Source organism: Pseudorca crassidens, chromosome X (genome assembly GCF_039906515.1).
Source record: "Pseudorca crassidens isolate mPseCra1 chromosome X, mPseCra1.hap1, whole genome shotgun sequence".
In the NCBI taxonomy this organism is placed as follows: Eukaryota; Metazoa; Chordata; class Mammalia; order Artiodactyla; family Delphinidae; genus Pseudorca; species Pseudorca crassidens.
The window spans coordinates 86781814-86807340 of NC_090317.1; the positions used below are offsets into that span (position 1 = coordinate 86781814).

At 40.0% G+C, this 25527-nt stretch overlaps 1 protein-coding gene and 1 non-coding gene across 5 annotated transcripts in view; one reads left to right on the plus strand and one right to left on the minus strand.

Moving 5' to 3' along the window:
- FAM120C (family with sequence similarity 120 member C) overlaps positions 1-17234 on the plus strand; it is a 138650-nt gene extending 121416 nt beyond the window's left edge. Inside the window, exons 11-17 of one of the 4 annotated variants that reach the window (XM_067722543.1) lie at positions 2020-2134; positions 5005-5214; positions 6411-6612; positions 8526-8664; positions 9049-9106; positions 12374-12433; positions 15539-17234. In XM_067722543.1, the coding sequence (XP_067578644.1) occupies positions 2020-2134; positions 5005-5214; positions 6411-6612; positions 8526-8664; positions 9049-9106; positions 12374-12433; positions 15539-15547 (793 nt within the window). In that variant the 3' untranslated portion in view covers positions 15548-17234. Of the gene's footprint in view, positions 1-2019; positions 2135-5004; positions 5215-6410; positions 6613-8525; positions 8665-9048; positions 9107-12373 lie in introns of all 4 variants that reach the window. The other 3 variants (XM_067722539.1, XM_067722542.1, XM_067722540.1) reach the window with 3 other exon arrangements.
- LOC137217702 (U6 spliceosomal RNA) lies at positions 4852-4958 on the minus strand. The gene has a single exon (XR_010940204.1). It is a non-coding gene; the product is annotated as a U6 spliceosomal RNA (small nuclear RNA).
- Positions 17235-25527: the final 8293 nt, after the last annotated feature.

Below are 25527 nucleotides of genomic sequence, written 5' to 3' on the forward strand. Positions count from 1 at the left end.
TTTAAGTAAATTGATAAACATACAAGGAACATACAGTCATTTAAAATCATATTTTTGAAAAGTATTTAATGAATGAAAGGTTCTTATAGTATTATGTTGAGTGGAAAAAGCAAGATATAATATTCTATATATAGTGTGAAAGAGAGAGAAAAAATTGAGATTTGAGATGCTAGGAAGAAAGAAGCCAAAATCGTGAACTTAACAGTGGTTATATCTAAATGGTAAGATTACAAATTATTTCCGTTTTTGCTTTTCATTTTCTTCATACATTTTTTGGCTTTTTAAATGTTTTCTGAATGAGAATAAACTTGAACTTTTGTAATCAGAATAAAATCATAAATGTTGCTTAAAATTCAAAGACATGGAGGAAAGACATGGAGTAAAATTAGAGACCACTAAATATTAAAGCATATTTAAAATTTAAGTCAGTATGGTACTGGCATGAGAAATAAAACACAGAATAAATAGGGTAGAAACAGATTCTTGTATGTGTGAGAATTTAATATAAGATATGGGAGGCTTCACCAAATAGTATAAGAAGGATTATACCATGATTGAATTAGTTACAAATAGTAACCAAGAGTTCTGCTATGCCATATGCTAAGTGCTTTTATATTCATTTTCTCCTTTACTTATTACAACCTTTGAGATTTAGATAGTATTATCCCCATTTTAGAGATGAGTGAACTCAAGTCCCTAGAGCTTTAGGCATTTGCCCAGAGTCACATATAAAAGTAGTGGAAGCTATGTTGGAACCAAGTATGTCAGATTCCAAGTCTCTATTCTATTCTACCACATTCTATGTATATAAAGTTCCTGGCAAGGTATCTAGAATACAAGAGGCATGTAGTAAGTGTTATTCCTATGAGTAACTTATACTTTCCTGCATATATTATAATGTAATATTTAATGCTTTATATAGTATATATAATAATGTAAATACTAGTAATAGTAATATGATAAATATATCATCTTAATAACTCTTGTCTTTGTCCCCTGGCCTTCTCTGTGCCCTCAGCCAGTGCCTTTGTTCAGACCTCTTTGGCCACAGGTTGCTTCAGTTGCCTCCTAACTGGTATCCATACCTCTTGTCCCTTACCCTCTGAGCCAGTCAATATCAAACCAATCTCCTGCTGACAATCCTTAACTGTCTTCGTATATTTTCAGGGTGAAGGTCCAAATTTCTTAATATTGTTTCTGAGACCCTTCACGATCTGGCCTACTTTCTTTTTTTTCCAGTTTTATTGAAAAATAATTGACATACATCACTGTATAGTTTTAATGGCTGAATAATATTCCATGGTGTATATAAACACCACAACTTCTTTAGCCATTTGTTCATTGATGGATGCCTAGGTTGTTTCCATGTCTTGGCTATATAATACCGCAGTGAACATGGGGGTGCAGGTATCTTTTCAAGTGCATGTTTTTGTTTCCTTCGGATATAGCATTACAGGAGGTAGAATTGCTGGATGATGTAGTCGTTCTAGTTTTAATTTTTTGAGGAATCTCCATACTGTTTTCCATAGTTTGGCCTACTTTCTAATCTCACCTCCTGTCACTGCAAACCTGCTTAGCTCCAGCACTATGGGCCCTGGTATATCATACTGAACTCCACACCTCCATGCCTTTACACATGCTGTTCTCTCAGTCTAGAGCATCCTTTCTCCACCATTTGTCTCACTGATTTCTATAGCCCTTTGTAACAGCTCCTATTGACTTTTTCTTCAGGATGCCTTCCTTACTCTTCCAGTAGTAGCCCTCTTCTGTGCTCCTGTAGCACCCTGTGCATTCTTCTATCTTGGTACTTAACACACTGTCCTGTCTTTGTTGACATACGTGCCTGTCTCCTCTACTACCTAGATGGTAAGTAACCAAAAGCAGAGATTCTTTTACGTTATTTCATTGGAATTATCAGAACCTAGCTAGAGTCTGGCCCATGGCCAGACCCTAGCTTAATAAGTGTTTGTGAAATGAATAAATGAGCTTTTGTCACCTAATGATGGTTTTATCTTCTAGATATATGGTTCAGTGGCCTGGTGGCCGAATCCTGCATCGCCATGAGCTAGACACCTTCCTTGCACAGGCAGTATCTACTCAGCTTTATGAACCAGATCAGCTTCAAGAACTCAAGGTGATTTGATCTTTCCTCATTTAAATTCTTTCTTTTATGAGCTCATAGCTTTATTTTAGGTCTTTTTTTCCTGGAGCTGGGGAGAAGAGTAAGTACTGCAGGTAAATGTTTGATTTACTTTAGCCAAATATTTATGTCTATTAATAAAGCCAACACTGTTCACGTAGTGATAGGTGAGAATGGGTAGAAAAAAATGGATATTGTGTAAGGCAAATAAGTTGTGGCCCATAGGCCACAGTAAGGTTTCCAACTCTTACAAAAGATGCTACAGGGGACTTATCCTGGTGTTCCCTGTTTGTCTCTGAGTAAATGTCCACCCTCCCTTTTTTATTGAAGTATAGTTGATTTACAATATTGTATTAGTTTCAAGTGTAAGCACAGTGATTCAGTACTTTTGCAGATTATATTCCACTGTAGGTTATTATAAGATAATGGGTATAATTCCCTGTGCTACCCTCCCTTTTGAAATAATACTTATTGGGTGTTAGAGGAAAGTCTAGAAAAGCATTAGGAAGAAAGTAAATCCACCATATAACTGAAGGCAGTAAAATATAGTAGGTTGGAGGGCAGGCTCTGAAGCCAGGCTGGCTTGACTTTGAATCTTAGCTTCATTACCTTCTAGCTATGTGTCCTTGGGCAGGTTGCTTAACCCCTGTAGCTTCAGTTTCCTTACTTGTAGGGTTATGAAGATATTAAATAAAATAATCCATGCAAAACACTTAGAACAGTGTCTAGCACATTTTAAGTACACAGTACTCAATAAATATTAGGTACTAATGCAGGACATTCCTCTTCCGACTTCAGTAGCCATGGTCCTTTCAGGCCCTAGTATAAACTAGAAGATAAAGTCTAGTAAGTCTTACAAAATCTTGATTTCAGTAGGGTCAACTAAGGAAAAGATGAAAACAGTCTTAGACAGACAGTGTGGGTTCCTTTTTACAGTAAATGTGATACTGCTTGGTGCTAGAGCAGGTACTGACAACTCCACACCACACCTAGGAGGGGGCCTGCAAGTACTTCCCCTTTTCCTGGTAAAGCCATCTAACAGGCCAACTTGAGATAACCACTGTGAACATTTTGATGGTTTTTTCCAGACTTTTGTCAGGTATTTTCTACATAGTTGAAATATTATTTATGTAATTATATACTGTATTTTTAAACTTAATATAGCACATATTTTCTATGTCTTAAAAATTTCTGCTAAATATTTTATCATATGGATGTATCATTTAATTATTCTAATGTTGGCCATTTGGTTTCCAGTTTTCACCTATTATATGTAATTATTAACATCTTTTTTTAAAATTTTTTTTGGCTGCATTGGGTCTTCGTTGCTGCGCACGGGCTTTCTCTAGGTGCGGCGAGCGGGGGCTACTCTTCGTTTCGGTGCGCGTGCTTCTCATTGCGGTGCACGTGTTCCTCATTGCAGTGGCTTCTCTCGTTGCGGAGCTTGGGCTCTAGGCACGCAGGCTTTGGGAGTTGTGGCACATGGGCTCAGTAGTTGTGGCTCGCGGGCTCTAGAGCGCAGGCTCAGTAGTTGTGGCGCATGGGCTTAGTTGCTCTGTGGCATGTGGGAGCCTCCTGGACTCGGGTTTGAACCCGTGTCCCCTGCATTGGCAGGCAGATTCTTAACCACTGTGCCACCAGGGAAGTCCTGTAATTAATATCTTTATGCATAGAGCTTTATTCACATCTCTACTTCCTTAGAATAGATTCCTAAAAGTAGAATTTCTGAGTCAACAAATGTGAACATTTTTAAGGTTCTTGATATATATTGCTTAATTGTAATATACATTACTCATTAGTTTTATTTGAGTGTGCCCATTTATTTCACCATATCCTCATCAGCATTGGGTGTTCTTTTGGTCTTTAGTTTTGTTTTAATTTTTTTCTAATTTGACAGGCAGAAAAAATGGTTTCTCAAGTGGGTGTCTTTTTAAGGTTTTAAAGCTGATTTTTTTTTTCGTAATTAGTATCATCCAAACCATCTCAGGGAAACAAATGGATGGAGGCTGCTTATGCACTCAAATGTCTGTATTGAAAGGCAACATGTTCTAATTTAACTGGAATAATCAGCAAAACAGGAATAAGCAAATGTAACCAATAACAGTAATTTCTTTTTTTTTAACACCTTTATTGGAGTATAATTGCTTTACAATGGTGTGTTAGTTTCTGCTTTATAACAAAGTGAATCAGTTATGCATATACATATGTTCCCATATCTCTTCCCTCTTGCGTCTCCCTCCCTCCCACCCTCCCTATCCCACCCCTCTAGGTGGTCACAAAGCACCGAGCTGATCTCCCTGTGCTATGTGGCTGCTTCCCACTAGCTATCTATTTTACATTTGGTAGTGTATATATGTCCATGCCACTCTCTCACTTTGTCACAGCTTACCCTTCCCCCTCCCCATATCCTCAAGTCCATTCTCTAGTAGGTCTATGTCTTTATTCCCGTCTTGCCCCTAGGTTCTTCATGACCATTTTTTTTTCTTAGATTCCATATATATGTGTTAGCATACGGTATTTGTCTTTCTCTTTCTGACTTACTTCACTCTGTATGACACACTCTAGGTCCATACACCTCACTACAAATAACTCAATTTCGTTCCTTTTTATGGCTGAGTAATATTCCATTGTATATATGTGCCACATCTTCTTTATCCATTCATCTGTTGGTGGACACTTAGGTTGTTTCCATGTCCTGGTTTATTGTAAATAAAAATATGGAATGCTTCACGAATTTGGGTGTCATCCTTGTGCAGGGGCCATGCTAATCTTCTCTGTATCGTTCCAATTTTAGTATATGTGCTGCCGAAGCAAGCACTAACAGTAATTTCTTAATGGTGGTTTTTCCTCTGTGGTGGTTTCAGATTGAGAAACTGGATGCTCGAGGGATCCAGCTAGCTGCCCTCTTCATGAGTGGGGTCGACACAGCTCTGTTTGCTAATGATGCCTGTGGCCAGCCAGTCCCTTGGGAACACTGCTGCCCCTGGATTTACTTCGATGGCAAGCTGTTCCAGAGCAAGCTAATTAAAGCAGGCCGGGAGCGAGTATCCCTGGTTGAGCTCTGCGATGGCCAGGTACCACATGTTGGGCAGCTGCTAAGACTGTCTCTGATCTTCTGTGGGGATGAATGACAGAAAGCAGAAAATGAGCCAAGACATTGGGGAAGGAGGTAGCAGAAGTGGGAGAATGTGTCTGACCGTAACCTAACCTGGTCAAGGATGATCCCAAAGGCCCAGAGTCTGATATGTACATGTTACAAAATTATGTTGGGAAGCGTTTTTTTTTTTAAATGAGCTTCAAGTTTTCATATTCCTTTTTTTGCTCCAAGTTATTTCTTCCCCATGGAATACTCAGATATATGCCTTTCCCCCAATTCTTAGAATTTCATTTCCCTTATTTATAAAAACTGTAAGTCACTTTTGAAAGTGATGATATTTTTTATAAAGGAACTATTTTGGAAATAGAAGAGGGTAGTAAAGTAGATGGCAGAGTAAAAGCAGGGGATATTTTTTGCAGTAAAACCTTCGAAAAGATGAGAAAAGTCAAGGGAAAGGAGCCCTTACTTACTTCTTTGTCCATTTGTGGGATATAAGCTGAGAGACTAGAGCAGGGGGTCAGCAAACTATTAAAAATTTTTTTAATTTGAATTTTTATTCCAATAAAGCTTTTTGGAACATAGCCACATTCATTCATTTACATATTGTCCATGACTGCTTTCACACTACAGTGGCAGAGTCACGTAGTTGTGACAGAAAAAGTACGGCCTACAAAACCTATCTGGCCCTTTTCAGAACAAGTTTCCTGACCTCCGGACTAGAGGCATGGACTTATCCTGGACAGAGGTCATGGTCTCTGATCCTGGGTATGGGGGAGAAGGTTAAAAGCGTTTGTATATGTCAAGTTTTTTTCTCTCTTTTACCTTATTCTGTTACCTCCCCCTTAAAAAAATAACCTAGCCTATTGCTGGCTGTGTAATAGACAATTAGTAAATACTTCTTGTTATATTTGTCTTCCTTGACCTAGTCAAGGTGCCTCACAAGCCCTCAGTCAGAACTAGTATGATGGTAGTTTTGTGTCATGCAGAGTGGGGGCTTTGGTGCCAGACAGGCTTCCCTGAGTATGTCACCTTGAGCCATTTAACTCCAGGCCTCGATTCTTTTAGTGGGAATAGATTGTGAGACTGTACCTAGACTGCCCAATACTGTGCCTGAAACATAGGAGAAGTTCAAGAAATGGCAGCTGTTATTATTATTCCGTCCCTCATTTGAAGGCTGACCTGGCAACCAAAGTGGAGAAGATGAGACAGAGCATCCTTGAAGGAGTCAACATGAACTATCCACTGCCTTCTGCTCTACTTCCATCACCTACTTTTGTGCCTCCCATGGTGCCCTCTCTCTACCCAGTTTCGCTTTACCCTCGAGCCATGGGCCCAATGCCACCTCCCCCTCAAGGAAGGAGTCGGGGGTTTGCAGGTCAGTACCTAAGAATGAGGTGTTTGTCAAACTCAGTCTATTTCATAGTAACCCATCCAGTAATTATTGCCAGTTACAGAATCAGCAGTTTCACATATATCTTTACCTTCTGTGCTATGGTGTGGTTTGAAGAGGAGCTTACTGAGATGGAGGGGTGTAGCCTGTGGAGGAGAGCCCACTGTCTTCCCAGACCACTCTCCATAGAGGTGATTGATCCCTAAGGATTTGACTCTCACCAAACCACTCATGAAGTAACTGATGCAGAAACCAAGAGTCACTTTATTACTTTTTTTGTCAATTTATTACTTTTGAGAAGTGTAATTCATGTGAACTGGGTCTTCATGGTTGCTGGTTAGCTCACTCTCTCCCCATAGGCAGATGTGCACAGGAGCTTGCAGGAAGAGCAATGGTAGGTAAGTAAATGACCAGCGTCAGCAAACAGCCATAGCTTGATGTACCCATTTCCACTCTGAGGGTAGATCTAACACATTTCCAGAAGCATGGAGAGAAATAAGTCATAGTCTGTACCCTCCAGGGAATTGCAGTTTAGTGAAGAAGACAAATACATACACACTCACATGGATCCACACACACATGTATATACACACACGTATGTATACGTTATGGTGATATCTGAGCTGTGGCTTAATGAAGAACAGACGTTCTTACTTAGGTAGGTCAGATACTGACCCTGATAATTCAAACAACTTGTCCCCTGGCGAAACAGGGTATTTTAATGGGGACATTTTAACATGAAATACCAAGTTTCTGTGATCGGTTGAGAGTGCTATGGTTGAACTGTTTGTTGTGTATTGCTCGTCACTTTAAAAATAATAAAGCTGGAAGTTGAAATTTGTCTTAAATTTAGGGTCACAAAATTCAGCATGGATGTTTAGCTCAAGGCTGTGCTTAGAGGAGCAGTGTGAGTGTCTGCTCTGTTCAATCAAGTAATGATTAAGTCTCACAAACCAGGGAGCCAGCCATTCATTCCATCCTTTGAAGGTGTCTTTATAGATGCCTGCTCTCATTCTTTGCATGTTGACTTTACTGTGTCTCAGAAGACAGCCTTAATTAAGGCCAAGTTCTTGGGAGGTCCTCACCATTGCCCCAGCTCTCACTGATGCCTAGTCTCCAGTTACTAGTGGTTCATGAGGAGCCTTCTGACTCCTTAAAGGCCACAGTAGGATCCCCAAATGCAAGTCTTTCTTGCCCTCTTAGGATTAGCTAGTCACCTAGTTCCTTAGACTCCCACTTTTATATAAATGAAGGGCTCTTTGCTAACAACCTGCTAAGTGAGTGAAGAGTTATTAATATTTGGGTTTTTTTCCACAAACTAAAATTAAAGGTTTACTAGAATTCTGTATTCTATGAAGGCTTCCTTTTGTGGCAAATTACAGAGCTGTACTGTGCTTGTGAGCTCACACACAGAGTTGAAGATTCCTGTTTTAAGGAGCTCTGCTATCTTGTCTTGAATTGGTTCTGGTTTTCAACTGTTGCTATTCTTACTTTTTAATCATAAATTACTGTTACTTTGGTTTCATTATTTTTTGTTTTGTTTGATTGTTTGGCTAATCCTCCAGTGTGTAGTGACATGTATTTGAATCAAAAGTGGTTTTGGCCTATAATTTTCCAATAGCTAGATCTTAAGACCTCATTCTCTCTCCACAAATATTGAATGCCTACTGTGTGCAGGCTCTGTAGTTGGAAAATGAATCAGGCGCACCCCACTTGCTAAAGTGGATATGTACGGATCTTCAACACCCTCTTCCAAAATTTGCTTCCACCATGACCCTTTGTTGTTATCACAGTCTTTTTATCATAGAGAAATGGAAATACACAGAGTAGGTGGGCTGTAGATCTTTTGTTCCACCTCTTATCCTACCGTGCACTTACCATTCTTCCTCTCTTCCCAGGTCTCCATCCAATCCCACCCCAAGGAGGAAAACTAGAGATTGCCGGGATGGTTGTGGGCCAGTGGGCTGGCAGCAGATCCTCCAGGGGTCATGGCTCCTTTGGCATGCAAGTGGTTTCTGTCGGTGGGCCGGGAAAGGGGTATGTATTTGAATAGGTTGGTATAAGCTAGTGTCAATCAAGGTGCTCTTGGGAAAATGCCCAGCTATTCAACCCTTCTATTAAGGTAAGAGGCATTAACTAACTTTGCGTTTTTAAAGCCAGTTTTCAGTTGAGTTCAGCAAACATATAAAAATGCCCTGCCTTGATGAAAAAGTTTTTGCCCTAGAGGAGGACTTGGGACACAGGACAATTCAGTATGACATAGAAATGACAGAGATAGAGGTTTACAGTGGTAACACAGAGGAGAGGCATCTAACTTAAGAGGGTCAAACTTCCTAGAGGAGGTGAGTAGTTAACTAAGTGAAAATGGAGGTACAGGCTTTATGTGTTCCTCATGATCACTTTTCCCCCCACTTTCTAAAGGCATGGAAAAGAGCAGACTGGTAGAGGATCCAAAGGACATAAAAAAGGAAATAAACAAGTAAGTACCTTTTTGAGATGATCTAGCTTCTGTTTGATACCTCTTGTCGTTTGTTTTGTTTGTTTGTTTGTTTTTGTTTTTTTTTATTGCAAGAGATCAGGCATGGAAACCTGGGAGCTTTCATAGCTTCTCCCAGCATTTGATTTCATCCGCCTGCTCTCTAGCAGTCTAATGAGGGTTAACCTGCCCAGGCTCTTCCCACAAGGCTGCAGTGTCATCCTTTTCCCTGAGTGAGACCACAAGATAGAAACCAGGTACTGTGTCCTAAAGACCTACACTTAGCATAGTATGCACTACATGCAGCCATACAGGGACCAAAGTGAAGTTAACAGTGGGACTCCACCAGCATGCCTGAACTTCTGAGGGGCTACCAGAGATGCTTAGAAAATTGGACTTTTGCCTTTGCTGATGATGGGAGGGGAGGAGACATCGCCATTCTGCTTACTCTTAATGGTTCAGAATGATCTTAAACTCACTGGTCTTCGATAGGCATCCCCCCTTCCCCCTGTAGTGATCCAAAATCTTGTAATGGCCTCAGACTGCTGGGCTCCTCATAGTATAGTAGCTACCATTTCTTGAGTGCTTACTTTCTTCCAAGCCATCTACTAGACATTTTATATGTGGTTTCTAATCCTCACAAGGGTCACTGATTAGACCATATTGCAAGGCAATTTTATTGTCAGCCCTCAATCCCAGCTCAGCTCTCATGTATACAACCAGCCCTCATTGCATCCATGTTAACTCCCATTGTCTAATGTTTTCTCAAGGAATACAAATTTGCTTTAATGTTATTTTGAGCCCCAAATGGAACTACAATGGTAAGTCCCCCACACAAAGCATTTTGTAATGTACTCCAAAGCCAGAAAGCAGTGACTTTGGATTTTTCCAAAGTTTTTCAGCTTTTTCCAGAAGCTGCTCAGTAAGCAAAAAGGGATTGCACCAGGCAGGAAAACTAGTCACTCAGATAGTCTCCCATAAGGTAGTGCAGCCTTGATGAATTCACCATGATTCAGGGACTGATCAGTAGGCATACAGTCTGAAAAACCTGATATTTTTGGTACAATAATAGTGGATCCATCTGTAAGTGGTTGACTCACATTAACCAAGATCACAGAAATAGCTATGTGGATATGGCTAAAGGAGTGGGGGAAGGGAAGAGAAGGGAGGGGGTGAAAGATAAAGTACTGATTTACAGTGAGAAGAAATAATTATTGTAATATATTGTACACTTTTTTCCAGTCACTCATAAATACATGTATTTATTATTCCCATTTTAAACAGGAAAAAACTGAGGTTCAGAGGGATGAAGCACCTTGCCCAAAATTACCCATCAAGTTAGTATTAGAGTTGACATTCCAGCGTGAGCTGACTGATTCCAAAGCCCTGTGCTGTGCTAATTCTGAAACGGGATAACAACTCTAATTGTTAGAGATAAGATTCAGACCTAGGCCTGGCTGACTCTTGTATGCATGCTCTTAACCATGTCTACCGGAGCTTTCTCTCTCTAAGAGCAAGCTGAAAGGGAGGCCATGGTATCAGAAGTTTGCCTGGGGGCATGGAATCAGAACAGTAACATTAGCTGGCATTGAGTTCTTACAATGTGCCAGGCACAACATGTTCTACAACATGTTCTAAGTGCTTTACATGGAGTATGTCATTGAACCCTTATAGGAACCTATGAAATAGATACTATCATTCTCTCTATTTTACAGATGGGGAAACTGAGGGAAAACAAGGGATGGTAGATGATCTTAAGTTTTTCTTAGCTAAGATTTCTGGGGGTACTGTTATCTACTCTAGAAGTAGCCCAGGGAAGGCCAGGGAAAGCCTCACGTTGACTTTGTTTTTAGCTAAGACATCTTCCCTAGACAGAGCTGCTGCTGATTGCCTTGCTGACTCTCCTTTTTCTGTTCAGTTGCCCTTTCTCCAAAATCTGAGATAATTAATTGTTGCAGCTTATTAAATCTTCTTACATTACAGTTCTGTCTTCTTGAGATTATTCCTAGGTCAGTGGAGTTTTGTGTGTTCTCAAGTTCTTCAGTCACTTACTTGTTACATTTTTATTTCTTTGTTGACTACCTCACATGGCTAATTCCATCCATTACTAGTTTCATCTTATTTCCAGGTTCTTGAGAAATACTTCACAGTTAACGCACATGTTGTGTAGGTTTTGGAGCCAAATGATGTAGCTTTGAATCTGGCTCTGCCACTTACCAGTTCTGTGACTTTGGGCAAATTACTTAACCTCTCTGTGCTCTAAATTCCTCATCTGTAAAAATGGAAGAATTGGTACCTACCTCATAGAGTTATTTTGAGTATTAAATGAGATGATATATGTAGTGTTTAACACAGAACCTGGAACATGGGAAGTGCTCAATAAATATTAATAGTTATTATTTATAATTGACCACAAATTCAACAGGTATTAGACTTCCATTATGTGTTGTGTCTTAGTGGAAAGAACAATGTCTTTGGAGTCAAACAGACTTGGATGCAAGTCTAGGCATGCCAGTGACCTTGAGCAAGTTATTTTACTTTTTCAAGCCTCATTTGTCTTTCTTATCTGTGAAACCAACATCAGAGTACCTGGCATGCCCAACCACTGTTACTATTCCTAATAATATTCATTGAGAGCCAGTACTGCACTTTCAAGGTAATACAGTTCATGGTGTTAGCATTTCAAGAGCAGTTACATTTCTGAAATTAAAAGAAAACCAGATGATTGTTTTTACTTATGAAAAATTCTATGGAATATTGCACATAGATCTTATCATTTGTTTTCTTTTCCTTTCATTTACATGTCCAATTGTCAGTATTGGACAGCGTTGCGTGGAAGTTAAGAGAGTAAACTTTAGAGGCTGACCAACCTGGAGTGCAATCCTGGCCCCACCAGTTTCTACCTGTGTCTCCTTGAGCAAGTTACTTTAATCTTTCTGAGCCTCAGCTTCCTCATCTGTAAATGGGGCATCATAATATCTACCATTTAGGGTCCCTTTTGGCATTTGAAAAAAATATATTGTAAAGCTTTGTAAACAGTAGCTCTGTCATTATTGTGTTGTCATTGCCATTGGATTTGAGTCAGATCCATTTGTTGTCACCCTAAGTTGTCCAGACAGTGTCAGAGTGTACTAGGTGTTAACAAGCTTTGGGCTTTCTGGTGTTTTTGAAGAACTGAAGCAGTTTCTGCAGGCTAGCTTATAAACGTGCTTGGGAAGGATCAGCCAGTTTGGGATTACCATTTCTACTGAATATCTCTGTTTTTGACAGAGCACTTCAGATGGAGTTTCTAAATCCCTGGAGCCTCATCAAGGTCGGTCTCGCTCACAGGTAAATGGAAACAATGGCACATTGATCAAGGAAGAGAAGAATGATCATCTTGCAGCTCCATCACAGTGTGCCTTAACCAGAGACAGCAGTGTGTGTAATAATGGTAACCGCTACTTCCCCGTGAAGAATGGTGAGAAGAGCCGCTTACGAGAGCAAAAGCTGGGAACTGTGGCACAACAGAAAGAGGAATAACAAGCAGAAGATGGCTTCAGCAGATCAGGAAGAGGGGAAAACCTATACTTTTCTGATTTTAGGCCCAAGTTAGAGGAGGACATAAAATGCTTACCCTAGTTTCATCCAGAATTTGGATGGGGTGTTCTATTATATCCATCTTTTCCCCTTCCCTGTCTTTTTCTGGGCTTCCAGACTCAGTAGTCTGCTTCTAGGGAAGCTCTGATCAAATTTGAATGGCAACAAGCATAGTTCCTGTTCTCAAATTGAATATATAGTGCCAATATTCTCTTTACGTCCCCTGGAAGCCTATTAAGGCAGTGACTATCGGATGTCATCACATAAGGCCCTATAGAGAAGTTCCAGCTTTGGTTTTCTGAGTATATGGCTTCCTAACTTGCTTTTTTCTTTATGAAATAGTAGGGCCTTCATATATAATCAGTATCCACATCTTCTAACTCTTTCTCCCCATTCACCTCTGCCAGGAGTTTATACTACCACCTCTAGCTCTGACCTGACAATCAGATAGGTAGACGTTTTCAGGGAAGTGAGGTAGTATTGGTTATTTTATTTTTTTTAATTTTTTTAAAAATTTTATACACTTAAAATAACTACCAATGGCCTTTGCACTGGGGGATTCAAGTGAATCAGAAAAGTACTGGGCAGATTTTTCCTGCCTCTGAACTAATGAATTGTTTGTAAAATAGAAGATGTGGTGCAGTTCACCCACTCCCTGCTGCCCACACCCTGAAAGGGTGGAATCAGTATAATGAAATTGAGTACGAAAGGGAACTCAAAAGATTGTGTATGCTTGTGTGTGTGTGTGTGTGTGTGTGTGTGTGTGTTTGTGTATGGATGTTTGGATAGATATATATATATGAATGCATGTATCTATATGCATACACATACCCTTTATATAAAGAGACAAATCTATTTATCTATACATATTTTATATATATATAAATATATGTGTATGTGTGTGTGTATATATAAATATAAATATATATATTTTGTATATATATATTTATATACATGCACACACATACATACATGATGATGTCCCAGAAGATTACTGAATTTCCCAGAAATGCTTCCACTGCTATGGAGTGGTAGGTTTCAAAAGACCACATTTTAAAATCCTTACTAAGTCATAGCCCATCACAATTATGAGAAGATGGGCTTCTCTAAAGCAGACAAAAAGTACTTTCCAGAGATTGCCTGTTCAGAACAACAAACAGTTGGGTTGTCACAAGCCTAATCTTGAACAGAGTCCTCACATCCCGTATGGTAAAAACAGGAGGTTGGAATAGGATTGGGAAAAGTTGGGCATTTCCTTATGAAGGAGCAGCCTGGTTGGGAGAGAGAAAGGGGATGGGAGGTAATTACCGGGGCTTGCAGCCAGTTTGGAGGAAATCTCATCTGAAACTCTGGGATCAAACTGGCCTCAGGCTAGAATTTATTGTCATTAATCCCTGAAGGAGAGAGGACTAACATTGGAAAGATGGGGTAGGGAAGTGTGAGGAAATCGGCAATTTGATTTTACTACCTAGATTGTTTCGTTTGTTCATTGACATTTTGACTACTGGATCTTTTCATTTGCTTTGCAAGGAAGACTTCAGAGGACTCTGGCCCGGGCCTATAGGGGTATTCTGTAAAAGGTTCCCAGCCCCCAAGTGAGGCCAGAATCTGTCCAGGACAAAGAGGCTGTTCCCCCTTTCTGGAGATACTCTTGAGACAACCTTGCACTTCCAGTTTCCCTCCTCAACAGTATGAGAGATGGGAACATGGCTTGCAACAGATTAGCATTGTGTCTTCGTTCAGGAGTTGAGGCTTCCAGCCTCATACACTTCCTTTTGGGCTTTGTGATATTCTTGCCCAAGAAGTACCATTTCTACAGGAATACAACTGACTAGACTTCTAGCAGGGTTCTCTCTCTTTTTGAAAAACCCCATATACCTTAACCCAGAGTAGGTCCTTGGTGATTTTTTCCCAGACAACCAGAAGGCTGTTTGCTCACTACCCACTTAACAATGAGTGTATCGTCATGAGAGACTGAAGACAGTCTCAGACTGTTTTATCCTAGTCTGGCCCAATTTAAGAGAACCCACAACTTGCAGGGGGAGGGAGGTCTAGAATAGAATGCCTTTCCCCCTGCCCAGACACTTCTTACATAAACCAAAGCAGGATGACAAGAATGCATACCCAGCCAGATATAACCAAGAACAAAGTGTACAAAAACCTCCTCTATGGAATTGGCTCCCCTAATTTGGTTCCCGCTCTTCTCCTAACCTGCCCAAACTTTCACAACATCTTGAAGGTTAGGACTTCTGTATCCAGCAAGAGAAGGATTTAGTAGCGAACCTAGATGGCTTGGAAATTTCTTTCTGGAGCCACAGAGGGAGGAGTCCTTTGGAGCTCTAAAAGTAACCAGAATCACTGAGCTGTGTTCAATTAAATAGCTAACTAGCTCCGATTTCTAATAGGAAGTACTTGGAGTTATATGGAAAGGCATTTTCTTCAGTTGCTGTTTCTGTGAATCTTGAATCTATTTGACACAATCAAGTGACAGTATTGTTAACTCTCACAGCATTAAGAAGATTTATTATTTTGTAGGCATTCACTGTGAGAAGTAAAATTGCTGCTTTGACAGGGATGATTCCAGTTTGCCAAATGGCTTGCTTTTCTCCCTTCCACACACCTCTACTTTCTCCTAGCCTGGCCCAGGATGAAACAAGTGTCTCACTTCCAACTTTGATTTTTATTTGGATTCAGGATTTTGGGTTTGAAAGGTTACAAGAAAGAACCATAAAGGGCCATGTTTTAATTTATCTGCCAAAACATACAATTTAGAAGCCAGAAAGACTAAGGTTTATTACTGGAAGATTAACTTTTTCTAATTGCAAGATTAACTTTTTCTAATTTCTTTCGAATTAGGGAACATGAGTCTGCTTTTTGCTGTGAGTACCACTTGAAGAGACTGTCATCCTTCACTTGAGGTTCAATTTCTGACTATGATGTGGCCTTTCTTGAACAAATTCATGCATCATATGGGAACCCCCAGAAATGACCCCTTTACCTTTTAGGGCCACAAGCAAAAGCACCCTGGATGTATATAGCCACTGATCCCCAAGGACTTTCAGTTCTTGATTTCTGCTGGTGTGTATTGGGGTCAGCCTATAACTCCCACCCTTATTCAGTGGCCAGTCTAGTCTGGACCAGGCCTGATAAACTTCTGCTCACTTGTATCATTTTCATTCTGAGCCAGTAGGACTTTGGGTAGACTTTATAGCCCAAGAAATGGCACTTGCTTTGGCTAGTGATATTTGATTTTTGTCTCCGTCTTGATTTCCTGGCATCGTTGGCCAAGTCACATTAACTTGTTTTTAATCACTGAGAAAAACAGCCAGGTAAGGCATTAGGGAGGGTGGTTAAGGAGGGGGGTGGGGGGAGAAATGCTTATGTAGGGTAGAAAGAATGTGGAAGTAACTGTTTGGTTATAGTGATCCAGTCCGCTGGAACCTTAGAAGGCTCCTGTGGGCCTGTCTGTGCTACCCTTTCAGCCTCTAAGACTCCCCCACCCCACTTTGAAATGACAGTACAAGTAGACCACAGTTTAAAGTAGTTAGTATAATTCTACTAAGGTTTAATCATTATACTTGTTTACTTCCTGATGCATATTTCCTAAATATGCTTGGGGTTTTGGGTGGGGGTAAGTTTTCACTGTTCCACTGTGTGTCACCCAATATTTTTCTCCCTCTTGTGACTTTGGCATCTTCTTTTATTTGACTTTCCTTTTTCTTTTCCCTTGGCTTATTGCAGTAGTCTGCTGCTGCAGGTATTCCCCTATTCCCCTGTTACTGCTAATTATCTTCAGTATTATCAGAGGTTATTTTGATGTTCTAAGAAAATAACTTCATATATTTTTTTTTTACAAAATCATCTTTTCCAAGGTAAAAGCAAAATTTAAAAAATCCTATGCTAGGGTGCCCACTGCAGCTTTTGACATTGCCCTTGTACTTTTATAGATGCTCTTTTTGTCTGTGTTGGTAGTAACTAATGACTAGTGAATTTTCATGTAAATGCAACAAATTAAATATTTCAGATTTTATTAATCTCTCATAACCCTGCAAAATCTGATGACTTCATTTTAGTTACTTCCCAGAAGACACTTCCCCATCTACCTTTTATTTTATTCTATTCTGTTCTATTTTTAGAATAACATACTAGGTAAAGAAACTAACTCAAGGAGTCATTGATTTTTAGTGCTCCCTGATAAATGATGTTATTGACAAAAGTAAAATCTTTCATTGTTTTTTCCTGTGGTAGTATCTCTTCTCCTGTGCTCTTGACAGTGTGTTTAGTGGATGGATAATATGTATTTCTCTTCCAAATTCCCTGCCTTTTTGGCCCACCTCACCACAAAAGCTCCATAGTTTATTAATGTAAGTTTGAATGGATGCTTCTTAGGAGAAACTGCAGGAATTAAGGAAAGTGTTTCAGAAAGGAATGAAAATGTCTCAGGAGTTGTTCTGTGATGGAAATTGGTCTGTTGTTCTGTTAATGCTGATGGAAAGAAACTTACAGTGCTTAATAAAAGTCTATTCTTTTAGTAAAAAAAAATGTGAAATAATTTTGAGTGTGCGAAGTTTAATTTCTTCTCCCATTTCTGGACTCCTTTCGGCAAATGGGGAATATACTTGTCTCAATTCAGAAGTGTTGCACAGAGATTTAGGAGCCTATTTGTAGTTGAATATCAGGGCAAGAGAACCAGTACAAGAAAAGGAAGGGCATATTTAGCTTCCTGCTGAACTTCTTTATTTGGATGTTCTAAAGGCACCTTTGACTCGACATTTCCCAAACTGAACCCATCTTCTCCTCTGAAGCCTGCTCCTCTCCATGAGTGACACTACCTTCTACTCAGTTGTCTACACCACAAACCAACCTGGAAGTTATCCTAGATGCATGTCTTTCTTTCCATCATTTCTCAAATCCAATTTGTGACAAGATCTGTTGGTAACACTCAACCATCTTTCTCTTTCTCACATCTATCTCTTTTCTCTCCCCACTTGCTGTGGCTTAGTTCAGGCCTCCTCATGTCTCACCTAAATTGTTGCAGTTGCTCCTCTGTCTTACTCCTAACCAGCAACTGTGAGCAAATTTTGTGTCTACGTGTATGTACCTTTTCCCAGTGAAAGGGACCATACCTTTGTTAGTTACTTAAAGAAGTCTATGACCTAAGAGACGTTAAGAACCACTGCTTTAATCCACCATGCTTATCAGCTTCCAGAGGAATCTGTCCTTCTAACATGCTGCATGCCCATTTCCATGGTCCCTTCATAATCTGGCTCCTGACCACTTCTCCAGCCTCATTTCCTGCCACCCCAACTCATTCCAGCAACACTAAATCACATCCTACACACATTAAGCTATTAATATCCATTTCTTCTCATTTGCTTGTACCATTGCCTAGAATACCTCTCTCCCCTGTCTCTGGTGCAGTCTCAACTTTTTCCCCTAAGCTTCAGCTCATATCTTTGTGATTCTTTTCCAGATCTCTTACTAGGGACCCCTGTACGGACTCCCCACAGCCAGTCCCTGTAGCACTTCGCTGCATCTCTGCTAGTAGATTAAACTTGACCATCTTTGTCTTCTTGACATCTACCACCGAGCATGCACTTAGAAATGTTTGATGACTAAAGGACAATTAAAACACCTTTGAAAATGTTCCCTGGTGCAAAACAGATTGTAGATTTGAGGCAGAGGATGTGTTGGTGGCAAAAACACAAGAAGATTGAATATGAAGTTTCATCACTGAATGATATGCATTTAAATGTGCTTTTAAATGGGGCTCTCAAAAAAAAAGAAAAAGAGTTCTGAGTCACCTTTGAGCAATAGACTGATGCTTGGAGCAGAGTCTGAAGCCAGGACTCTAGGGCATTCTTCTTACCTTACTGCTTCTGCTGAGTGTTGCTAGCTGGTCTTGGCCTCCCTGGCTGCTCTGTGCCTTGTGTGTACAGATTACAAAAGGAAACAGCTGAACCTAAAGGCGAGCATTAGAGGTTACCGAAACTTGTAAATACTTACCCTTAAATGAAAACTATCATTTGTAAAAATTTGTTTTGTATTTGGTTCATTATGGCTATAGATGTCTTTTCCTAACCTTTGATCTTTGAGTGTTGGGACTCAGAACTTAATAGTGGGAAATCCTTAGCATTTGGCTTTTAAAAGTTACTGTTTGCTGAGGACCTATTAGGTACCATGCATAGTACTAAGCTATTGTACACTGTTTCTAAGCTTCAAACAACTCTGCAAAGTAAGTACTATCCTCACTTTACACACGAGCAAACTGGTTCAGTGGTGCCCAAGTTCACACACAGCTAATAAGTGATAAAAACCAGGGTTCTAAACCTATGTTTTGACTAAGTAGATAACTCTTATTTCTGCCTCCTCAGCATTCCTTCCTCTTTCTGGCAGTAGTTAAGTGCAGTTTTTTGTTTTTCTTTTTCCTTTGGGGAACTGCTCTTTCCAATCTTGGGGTAGGGATGGGTTGACCATCAGTCACAACATGGCTTCACCTCCCCGAGTGCAGGGATGGGTATATGACCCAAGCAGCGTCAACTGTGTTTTTTCATGGACTTAAGGGATAAAGTGACCAAGAATGAAAATATCTCTTCTAAAATCACAAGTATTAGGAATAATGTGAGCCTGGAACATTGTCTTCTATTTATTTCTTCTACAACTAGTCTTTTATTTGTGTGTGAGAAATACGAAAATTCTGTGCTCATTTATTAGGAGCAAATGCAGAAAGTCATCTATCGGGGGATTACTATGTGCCAGAAAGAGTTCTAGGCAGTTTATTTTATATATTTTAAAACATTTTCATCTTATTATTCAGTCCTTACACATTTATAATCTTCAACTCTAGAAAAGGGGAGTGTATCAGTTTGGATAGGCTAGGTTTTGCTGCTATAATAACCCCCAAATCTCACATAATAAAGGTATACTTCTTGCTCATTATGTCCAACATGTGTTGTCAGGGGATCTCTGTTCATCCAAAGCCACTTGATAACTCAGACCAGCAGAAGCCGCATCACTGAGTTGGGAAGGAATGTGACCAAAATACACACTGACTCTTAAAGCTTAAAATGTCACACATCACTTCTCTCTTTTTATTGCCCAAAGAGATGGCCCACATGGTTGCACCTAATTTCCTAGAGGTGGAAAAGTACAGTTCTACTATGTCCCTGGAAAAAGGGAGAGGTAAGTTTGGTGAGTCGCAATAATAGCATCACAGGGAGAAATGACCCATTTCTGGGTAGATTTGACTCATTGCCTTTTGGCTGGTTGCCATTACCTAACCACTTGAGTCAGTATACCTAAAATTTGTAATGGAATAGTGAAACATTCATTCCCATTCCAGTGTCATAGGGATTCTCTGCATGTGGGCTGAAGTGGATATAATCTTGTGGTAACACAAGCATTGAGTTTAGCTCCCCTAGCCCACCCTGTGGGGGTGGTTATGAGGATTAAATGACATAGTGTATGTAAAATGCCTGGCATATAATTCAGCCTCAGTAAATGTTAGCTGTTATGGGTTTGGTGGGGGTGGGAGGGTTGGTAGTAGATGAAAGACTTGTCTACGCTCCCAGTCCTGATTTCCTCATAACACATTTCTTCCTAGCCTGTAATCTGGCATCAGCCCTTCCCATTTGAATGTGGCTGCTTCCAAAGGCGACTAGTGTGCTCCCAGTCACCAAGTCCAGGGTTTTCATACAGGCATCTTGCTGAGGACTTCCACAGTAATTGACACTGAAACACAACCCATTTCCTGAAATTCTCTGGCTTCCCTGACATTTCTCTGCTATTTCTCTTTCCTTTTTTGACTACTTAAAAAAATTATGCATTATTTGATAAACACAAAAGGATACATGTAACATATGTTAATGAAATTCAATAATAAAATGAACACTCATGAGCCCACTGCCCAACCTAAGAACTATTCCATCTCTCTGCCTTCCCCAGAGGTAACCGGTATCTTGACTTTTAGTTTTCATTCCCTTGGTTTCTTTTTAAATAGTTACATCACATATGTAATTATTCCTAAACAATATATTGTTAGGTTGTACTTGCTTTATAATTTTATAAAAACGTTATTTTTATGTAGTGTTCTGCAACTTCCTTTTCTCACCCAACTTTTTTTTCCTCTAAGACTCAAACACATTACTGCTATAGCTGTAGTTAATTTGTTTTCACTTCTGTATAGTATTCCATTGTGTGAATATACTACAATTTATCTACCCATTCTCTGTCCAATGGAAATATGGCTTATTTCCATTAATGTTGCCGTGTATGCTTGTGCACATGTCTCCTGCTGGGACCGAAGGCATGCAAATGCTCACTTTTACAAGATAGTGACAAAATTACTTTTAGAAGTAGTATTAAATGGGAATAATAATGCCTGCTTTACCTCCCTTATAGGTAGTTGTGAGAGTTACACAAGCTAGTGGATGTGAAAACACTTTCAATACCTTAAGAAGACACAGTTGACATGCTGGTTTTGAGTCCAAGCTCAAACTCCTAAAAGTTGCCTCATGTGCGTACTGGTTTCAAGGACCAAAAAGACAAGGCTGTTCTGTGTCAATTTAAAGTATTCCTAGAATTTTCTCATGACAAAGCCTAGATTCTTGGATTCTGAAGCAGATGTCTATTTGTTTTCCTACGTGACCAGCAGCCTTTCCTCATTTCTTCCAGTAACAGCACCTCAATTTTCCGAGGAACTACCTCTATTCCATTTTTGGAAGTGTCCTCAAGTGCCCTGCTCTCCCTAGCCAGCTCAGTGGGGTTTATTACTATTGTCATGGCTTTGTTTGTTTGCTTGCTTGCTGTATTTTGCTTGCTCTTTAAAGACTCCTTTTACTTCTGATAAGTCCAGCATGATAAATTGATTACAAAAATGGCCATAGTTGTTCACATCTCCCTGTATCTACACCTTTTGCAGCTCTTCCCATTAAGAGATGGCATCTGTTTCTCCACCCTTCAAATCTAGACTAGTCTTATGTTTTGCTTTGATCAATAGACTGTTGCAGAAGTGATATTATGTCAGTTCTAAGCCTTGCGTGCTTCTGCTCACTCTCTTGGACCCCTGGAATTACCATGGGAATGAGCCTGGACTAGCCTTCTGGAGGATGAGAGACCCATTTGTCTAGCTATATCCAGCCAGACCAGCTTAGACCTGTCAGCCACCAACCAACCCACCAGCAGACCACAGATACATGAATGAGCCCAGCCAAGATCAGCCTAGCCTAGTGCAGATCAACAGAGCACCAAGACTCATGAGCAACAATAAATGGTTTGGTTTCAAGCTACTGAGTTGTGAGTTGGTTTATTATGCAGCAGTTGCTAACTCACACATCCAGCAATACAATAAAAATTATTTTTTATGCAGGATCTAGTTGTTCTTTAGTAGGAAAGCCCTTCAGGATATTTAGTCTTCTGTACTGCCTCTCCAACTACTTTTTCATTTCCTTCTTAGCATGTCTCTTAAGATTAGCATTTCTCAGAGTTTCTGTTTTCAGCCATCTTCTCACTATTCTTTCTCCCTGTTCAGTTTCATCCTATCCCATGGTCTCAGCTCTTACCTTTATACAGATGAGTCTCAAATCTACCTCTATGTGAACTTTACTGAGCAGAGTCAGAGTTCAAATGATCTGCTGGACAAGTCCACATAATACTCTCCCAGAAAAATCATAACTCAATATGTTTAAATGTGAAGTCTTACTCACACTCCTTCATTGTTTCCTGTACTTCCTCCTCCTCCAGCTTGATTCCTCTATCTCTGGTTAATGTCACTACTATCTTTGCATCACCCAGACCAAAAACCTCATCACCTCAGACTCTCCTCTTTCCATATGCCCAATCATTCTGCAGTGTCTCATATCTGTCCCTTCCTCTCCATCTTCATGGTCCCTCCTCTTCCTTCTTTTTCCTCCTTTCCTCTTTCTTTGTTCTTGCTATCAAAGTGTGATCAGTAGTCCAGCAACATTAGCATCACTTGAGAGCTTATTAGAAATGCAGAATATTGGGCCCCACCTAAGATCTATTCAATCAGAATCTGCATTTTAACAAGATCCCTAGGTAATTCATATGCACATTAAAGTATAATTAGTAGCTCCCCAGTTAAGTCTCAATCTGGATAGGTATAAGTCCTCACCAGTTTATAACCTATGCACCATGTTAGTGGTGCTCAAGCCTAGCTGCACATCAGAATACCTGAGAAGTCTTTAATTTTCCATTCACCTTTTCATGATTTAATCTTTTAAAAAATAACATAACATTTATTAGTTTCTTCAATACAGAAACACAAAGAAGGAAATTAAAATTGGCCTATGCCTTGCCCAGATAACTCCAAATGACATTTTCTTTTTTGAAAAAAAGGAAAGTTTACCTAAGGTTAGGCAACTCAAACAGAATAAAAATATACAAAATGAAGACTGAAGAACTTCTAGCACCACCTCAATTTCAACTCCTTTCCTCAAATATAGCCATTCTTAATCAAAATTAGCCTTCCAGGAAACAATTAAGCATATACCTGCATATCTGTTTATTTATTCTTTTGTTTAAAAAGTATAAATTACTCCCTTTTAATCATCATGATTTTTATACTTAATATATCTTAGAGATATTTTTCTATGAGCATGCACAGAATATTTCATAATTTTCAACACTACATAGTGTCCATTAGATGGATGATTCCATCAGATGTATCAATTCCCTATTGACAAGTACTTTGAGGTCCAGATTTTTTTTAAACATCTTTATTGGAGTATAATTGCTGTATAATTGCTTTACAATGTTGTGTTAGTTTCTGCTGTATTAGTGAGGTGGATGGACCTCTGTCTGATCTGTCATACAGCATGAAGTAAGTCAGAAAGAGCAAAATAAAAACCGTATGCTAACACATATATATGGAATCTAAAAAAAAAAAAAAGGTTCTGATGAACCTAGGGACAGGACAGGAATAAAGACGCAGAGGTAGAGGATGGACTGAAGGACACGGGGAGGGAGAAGTGTAAGCTGGGATGAAGTGAGAGTATAACATTGACAAGTACTTTGATTGCTTCCAGTTTTAGCTATTACAAACGGTGCTGCAATGATCATCCCTGGGCATATATTTTGGTAAACTTCTGCAAGTATATCCATAGGGTAAATTTTTAGTACGAGATTGCTGAGTATATTGGTTAGGGCGCTTTTGGTTACAAGTAGCAAAACACAACTCCAGCGGTAGGGTGAGCTAGAGCTACCCAGTTTCTTTAAGTCTCTCTGCTGTACAGTCCCTACTTTATCCAACTGGTTTTCCAAGTGTGGTCCCTGGACCAGCAGCATCAATATCACCTGGGAACTTCTTGGAAAAGGAATTTTTTTTTTTGCGGTACGCGGGCCTCTCACTGTTGTGGCCTCTCCTGTTGCGGAGCACAGGCTCCGGACACACAGGCTCAGCGGCCATGGCTCACGGGCCGAGCCACTCCGCGGCATGTGGGCACGAACCCGTGTCCCCTGCATCAGCAGGTGTACCCTCAACCACTGTGCCACCAGGGAAGCCCTGGAAAAGGAAATTTTTGGTCCCTACTGTAGACCTGCAGAATCTGAAACTCTGGGAGTAGAGATCAGCAATCTACGTTTTAATAGATTAGGTGATTATGATGCACACTGAAGGCTGAGAACCAGTGCTTTAGCCAAGGTGGCCACGAGATGGCTGCCAGTGGCAATGGAGGCTTTGAATCTCTTCCTTTAAGTCCAGCAGAGAAGAGAAAACTCTGACCCAACATTCCCAGTGAGCAGGACTCCCAAGGTTCTCCCTCATTGGCTTGCTTAGGTCACAAGTCCTCCCCTGAACTAATGATGTCTGTGGTCAGAAGAACTGGGAGTAAGATCTGTTTATCCCAAAATACATGGGCTATGAGTGGGAAGAAGAGATATACAAATAAAAATCTACAAATTGTTGGGAAGGAAAAAGTGGGAAATGATAGCTGAGGAGGCACTAGCAAAGCCCACAACGTTCAAAGAATATGTGCGTGTTCTATTTTGATATATATTGCCAAATTATAAATGAAAAAAGTTGTACCAACTTCAGTCCCACCAACAGCATATGAAAGTATCTAGTATTTCTTCATACCCTCACTTGTTCTACGTACAATCAAACTTTAAACATTTCCCAATCTGATAGGTCAAGATGGTATTTTATTGTTTTGATTTAAATGCCTTTACTCATGGATGAGATTGAACATCTTTTCAAATCTCTATTGATATGTGTATGTCTTTCTCTGTAAATTACTTGCTTATTCTTTAGCTCATTTTACTATCGGGTTTTGTCTCTTTCATGTTAATTCTTCTGAACTCATTATAAATTAAAGAAATTAGCCTTTTATCATATATGATGAAAATATGTTTTCCCAGCTTTGCTGATTTTTTTTTTTTTGCGGTACGCGGGCCTCTCACCGCTGTGGCCTTTCCCGCTGCGGAGCACAGGCTCCAGACGCGCAGGCTCAGCGGCCATGGCCCACGGGCCCAGCCGCTCCGCGGCACGTGGGATCTTCACGGACCGGGGCACGAACCCGTGTCCCCTGCATCGGCAGACGGACTCCCAACCACTGCGCTACCAGGGAAGCCCTTTGCTGATCTTTTGAGTTTGTTTATGGTATTTTTTTACCTCACAAAGTTTTAACTTTTATGGAGTGAAATTCATCAGTATTTTTATTTACTGGCATCTGGGATTGAGATTCTGCTTCAAAAGTGCCTTCCCCCATGTCCACCTTTCCAGGTGAACATTGATATCATTTGTCAAGTCTGTAAACCTTTTAAAAATTAAGGATGCTGGGCCTCCACTCCAGAGCTAATAAAGCAGAGTTTGTAAATGTGACACTCTG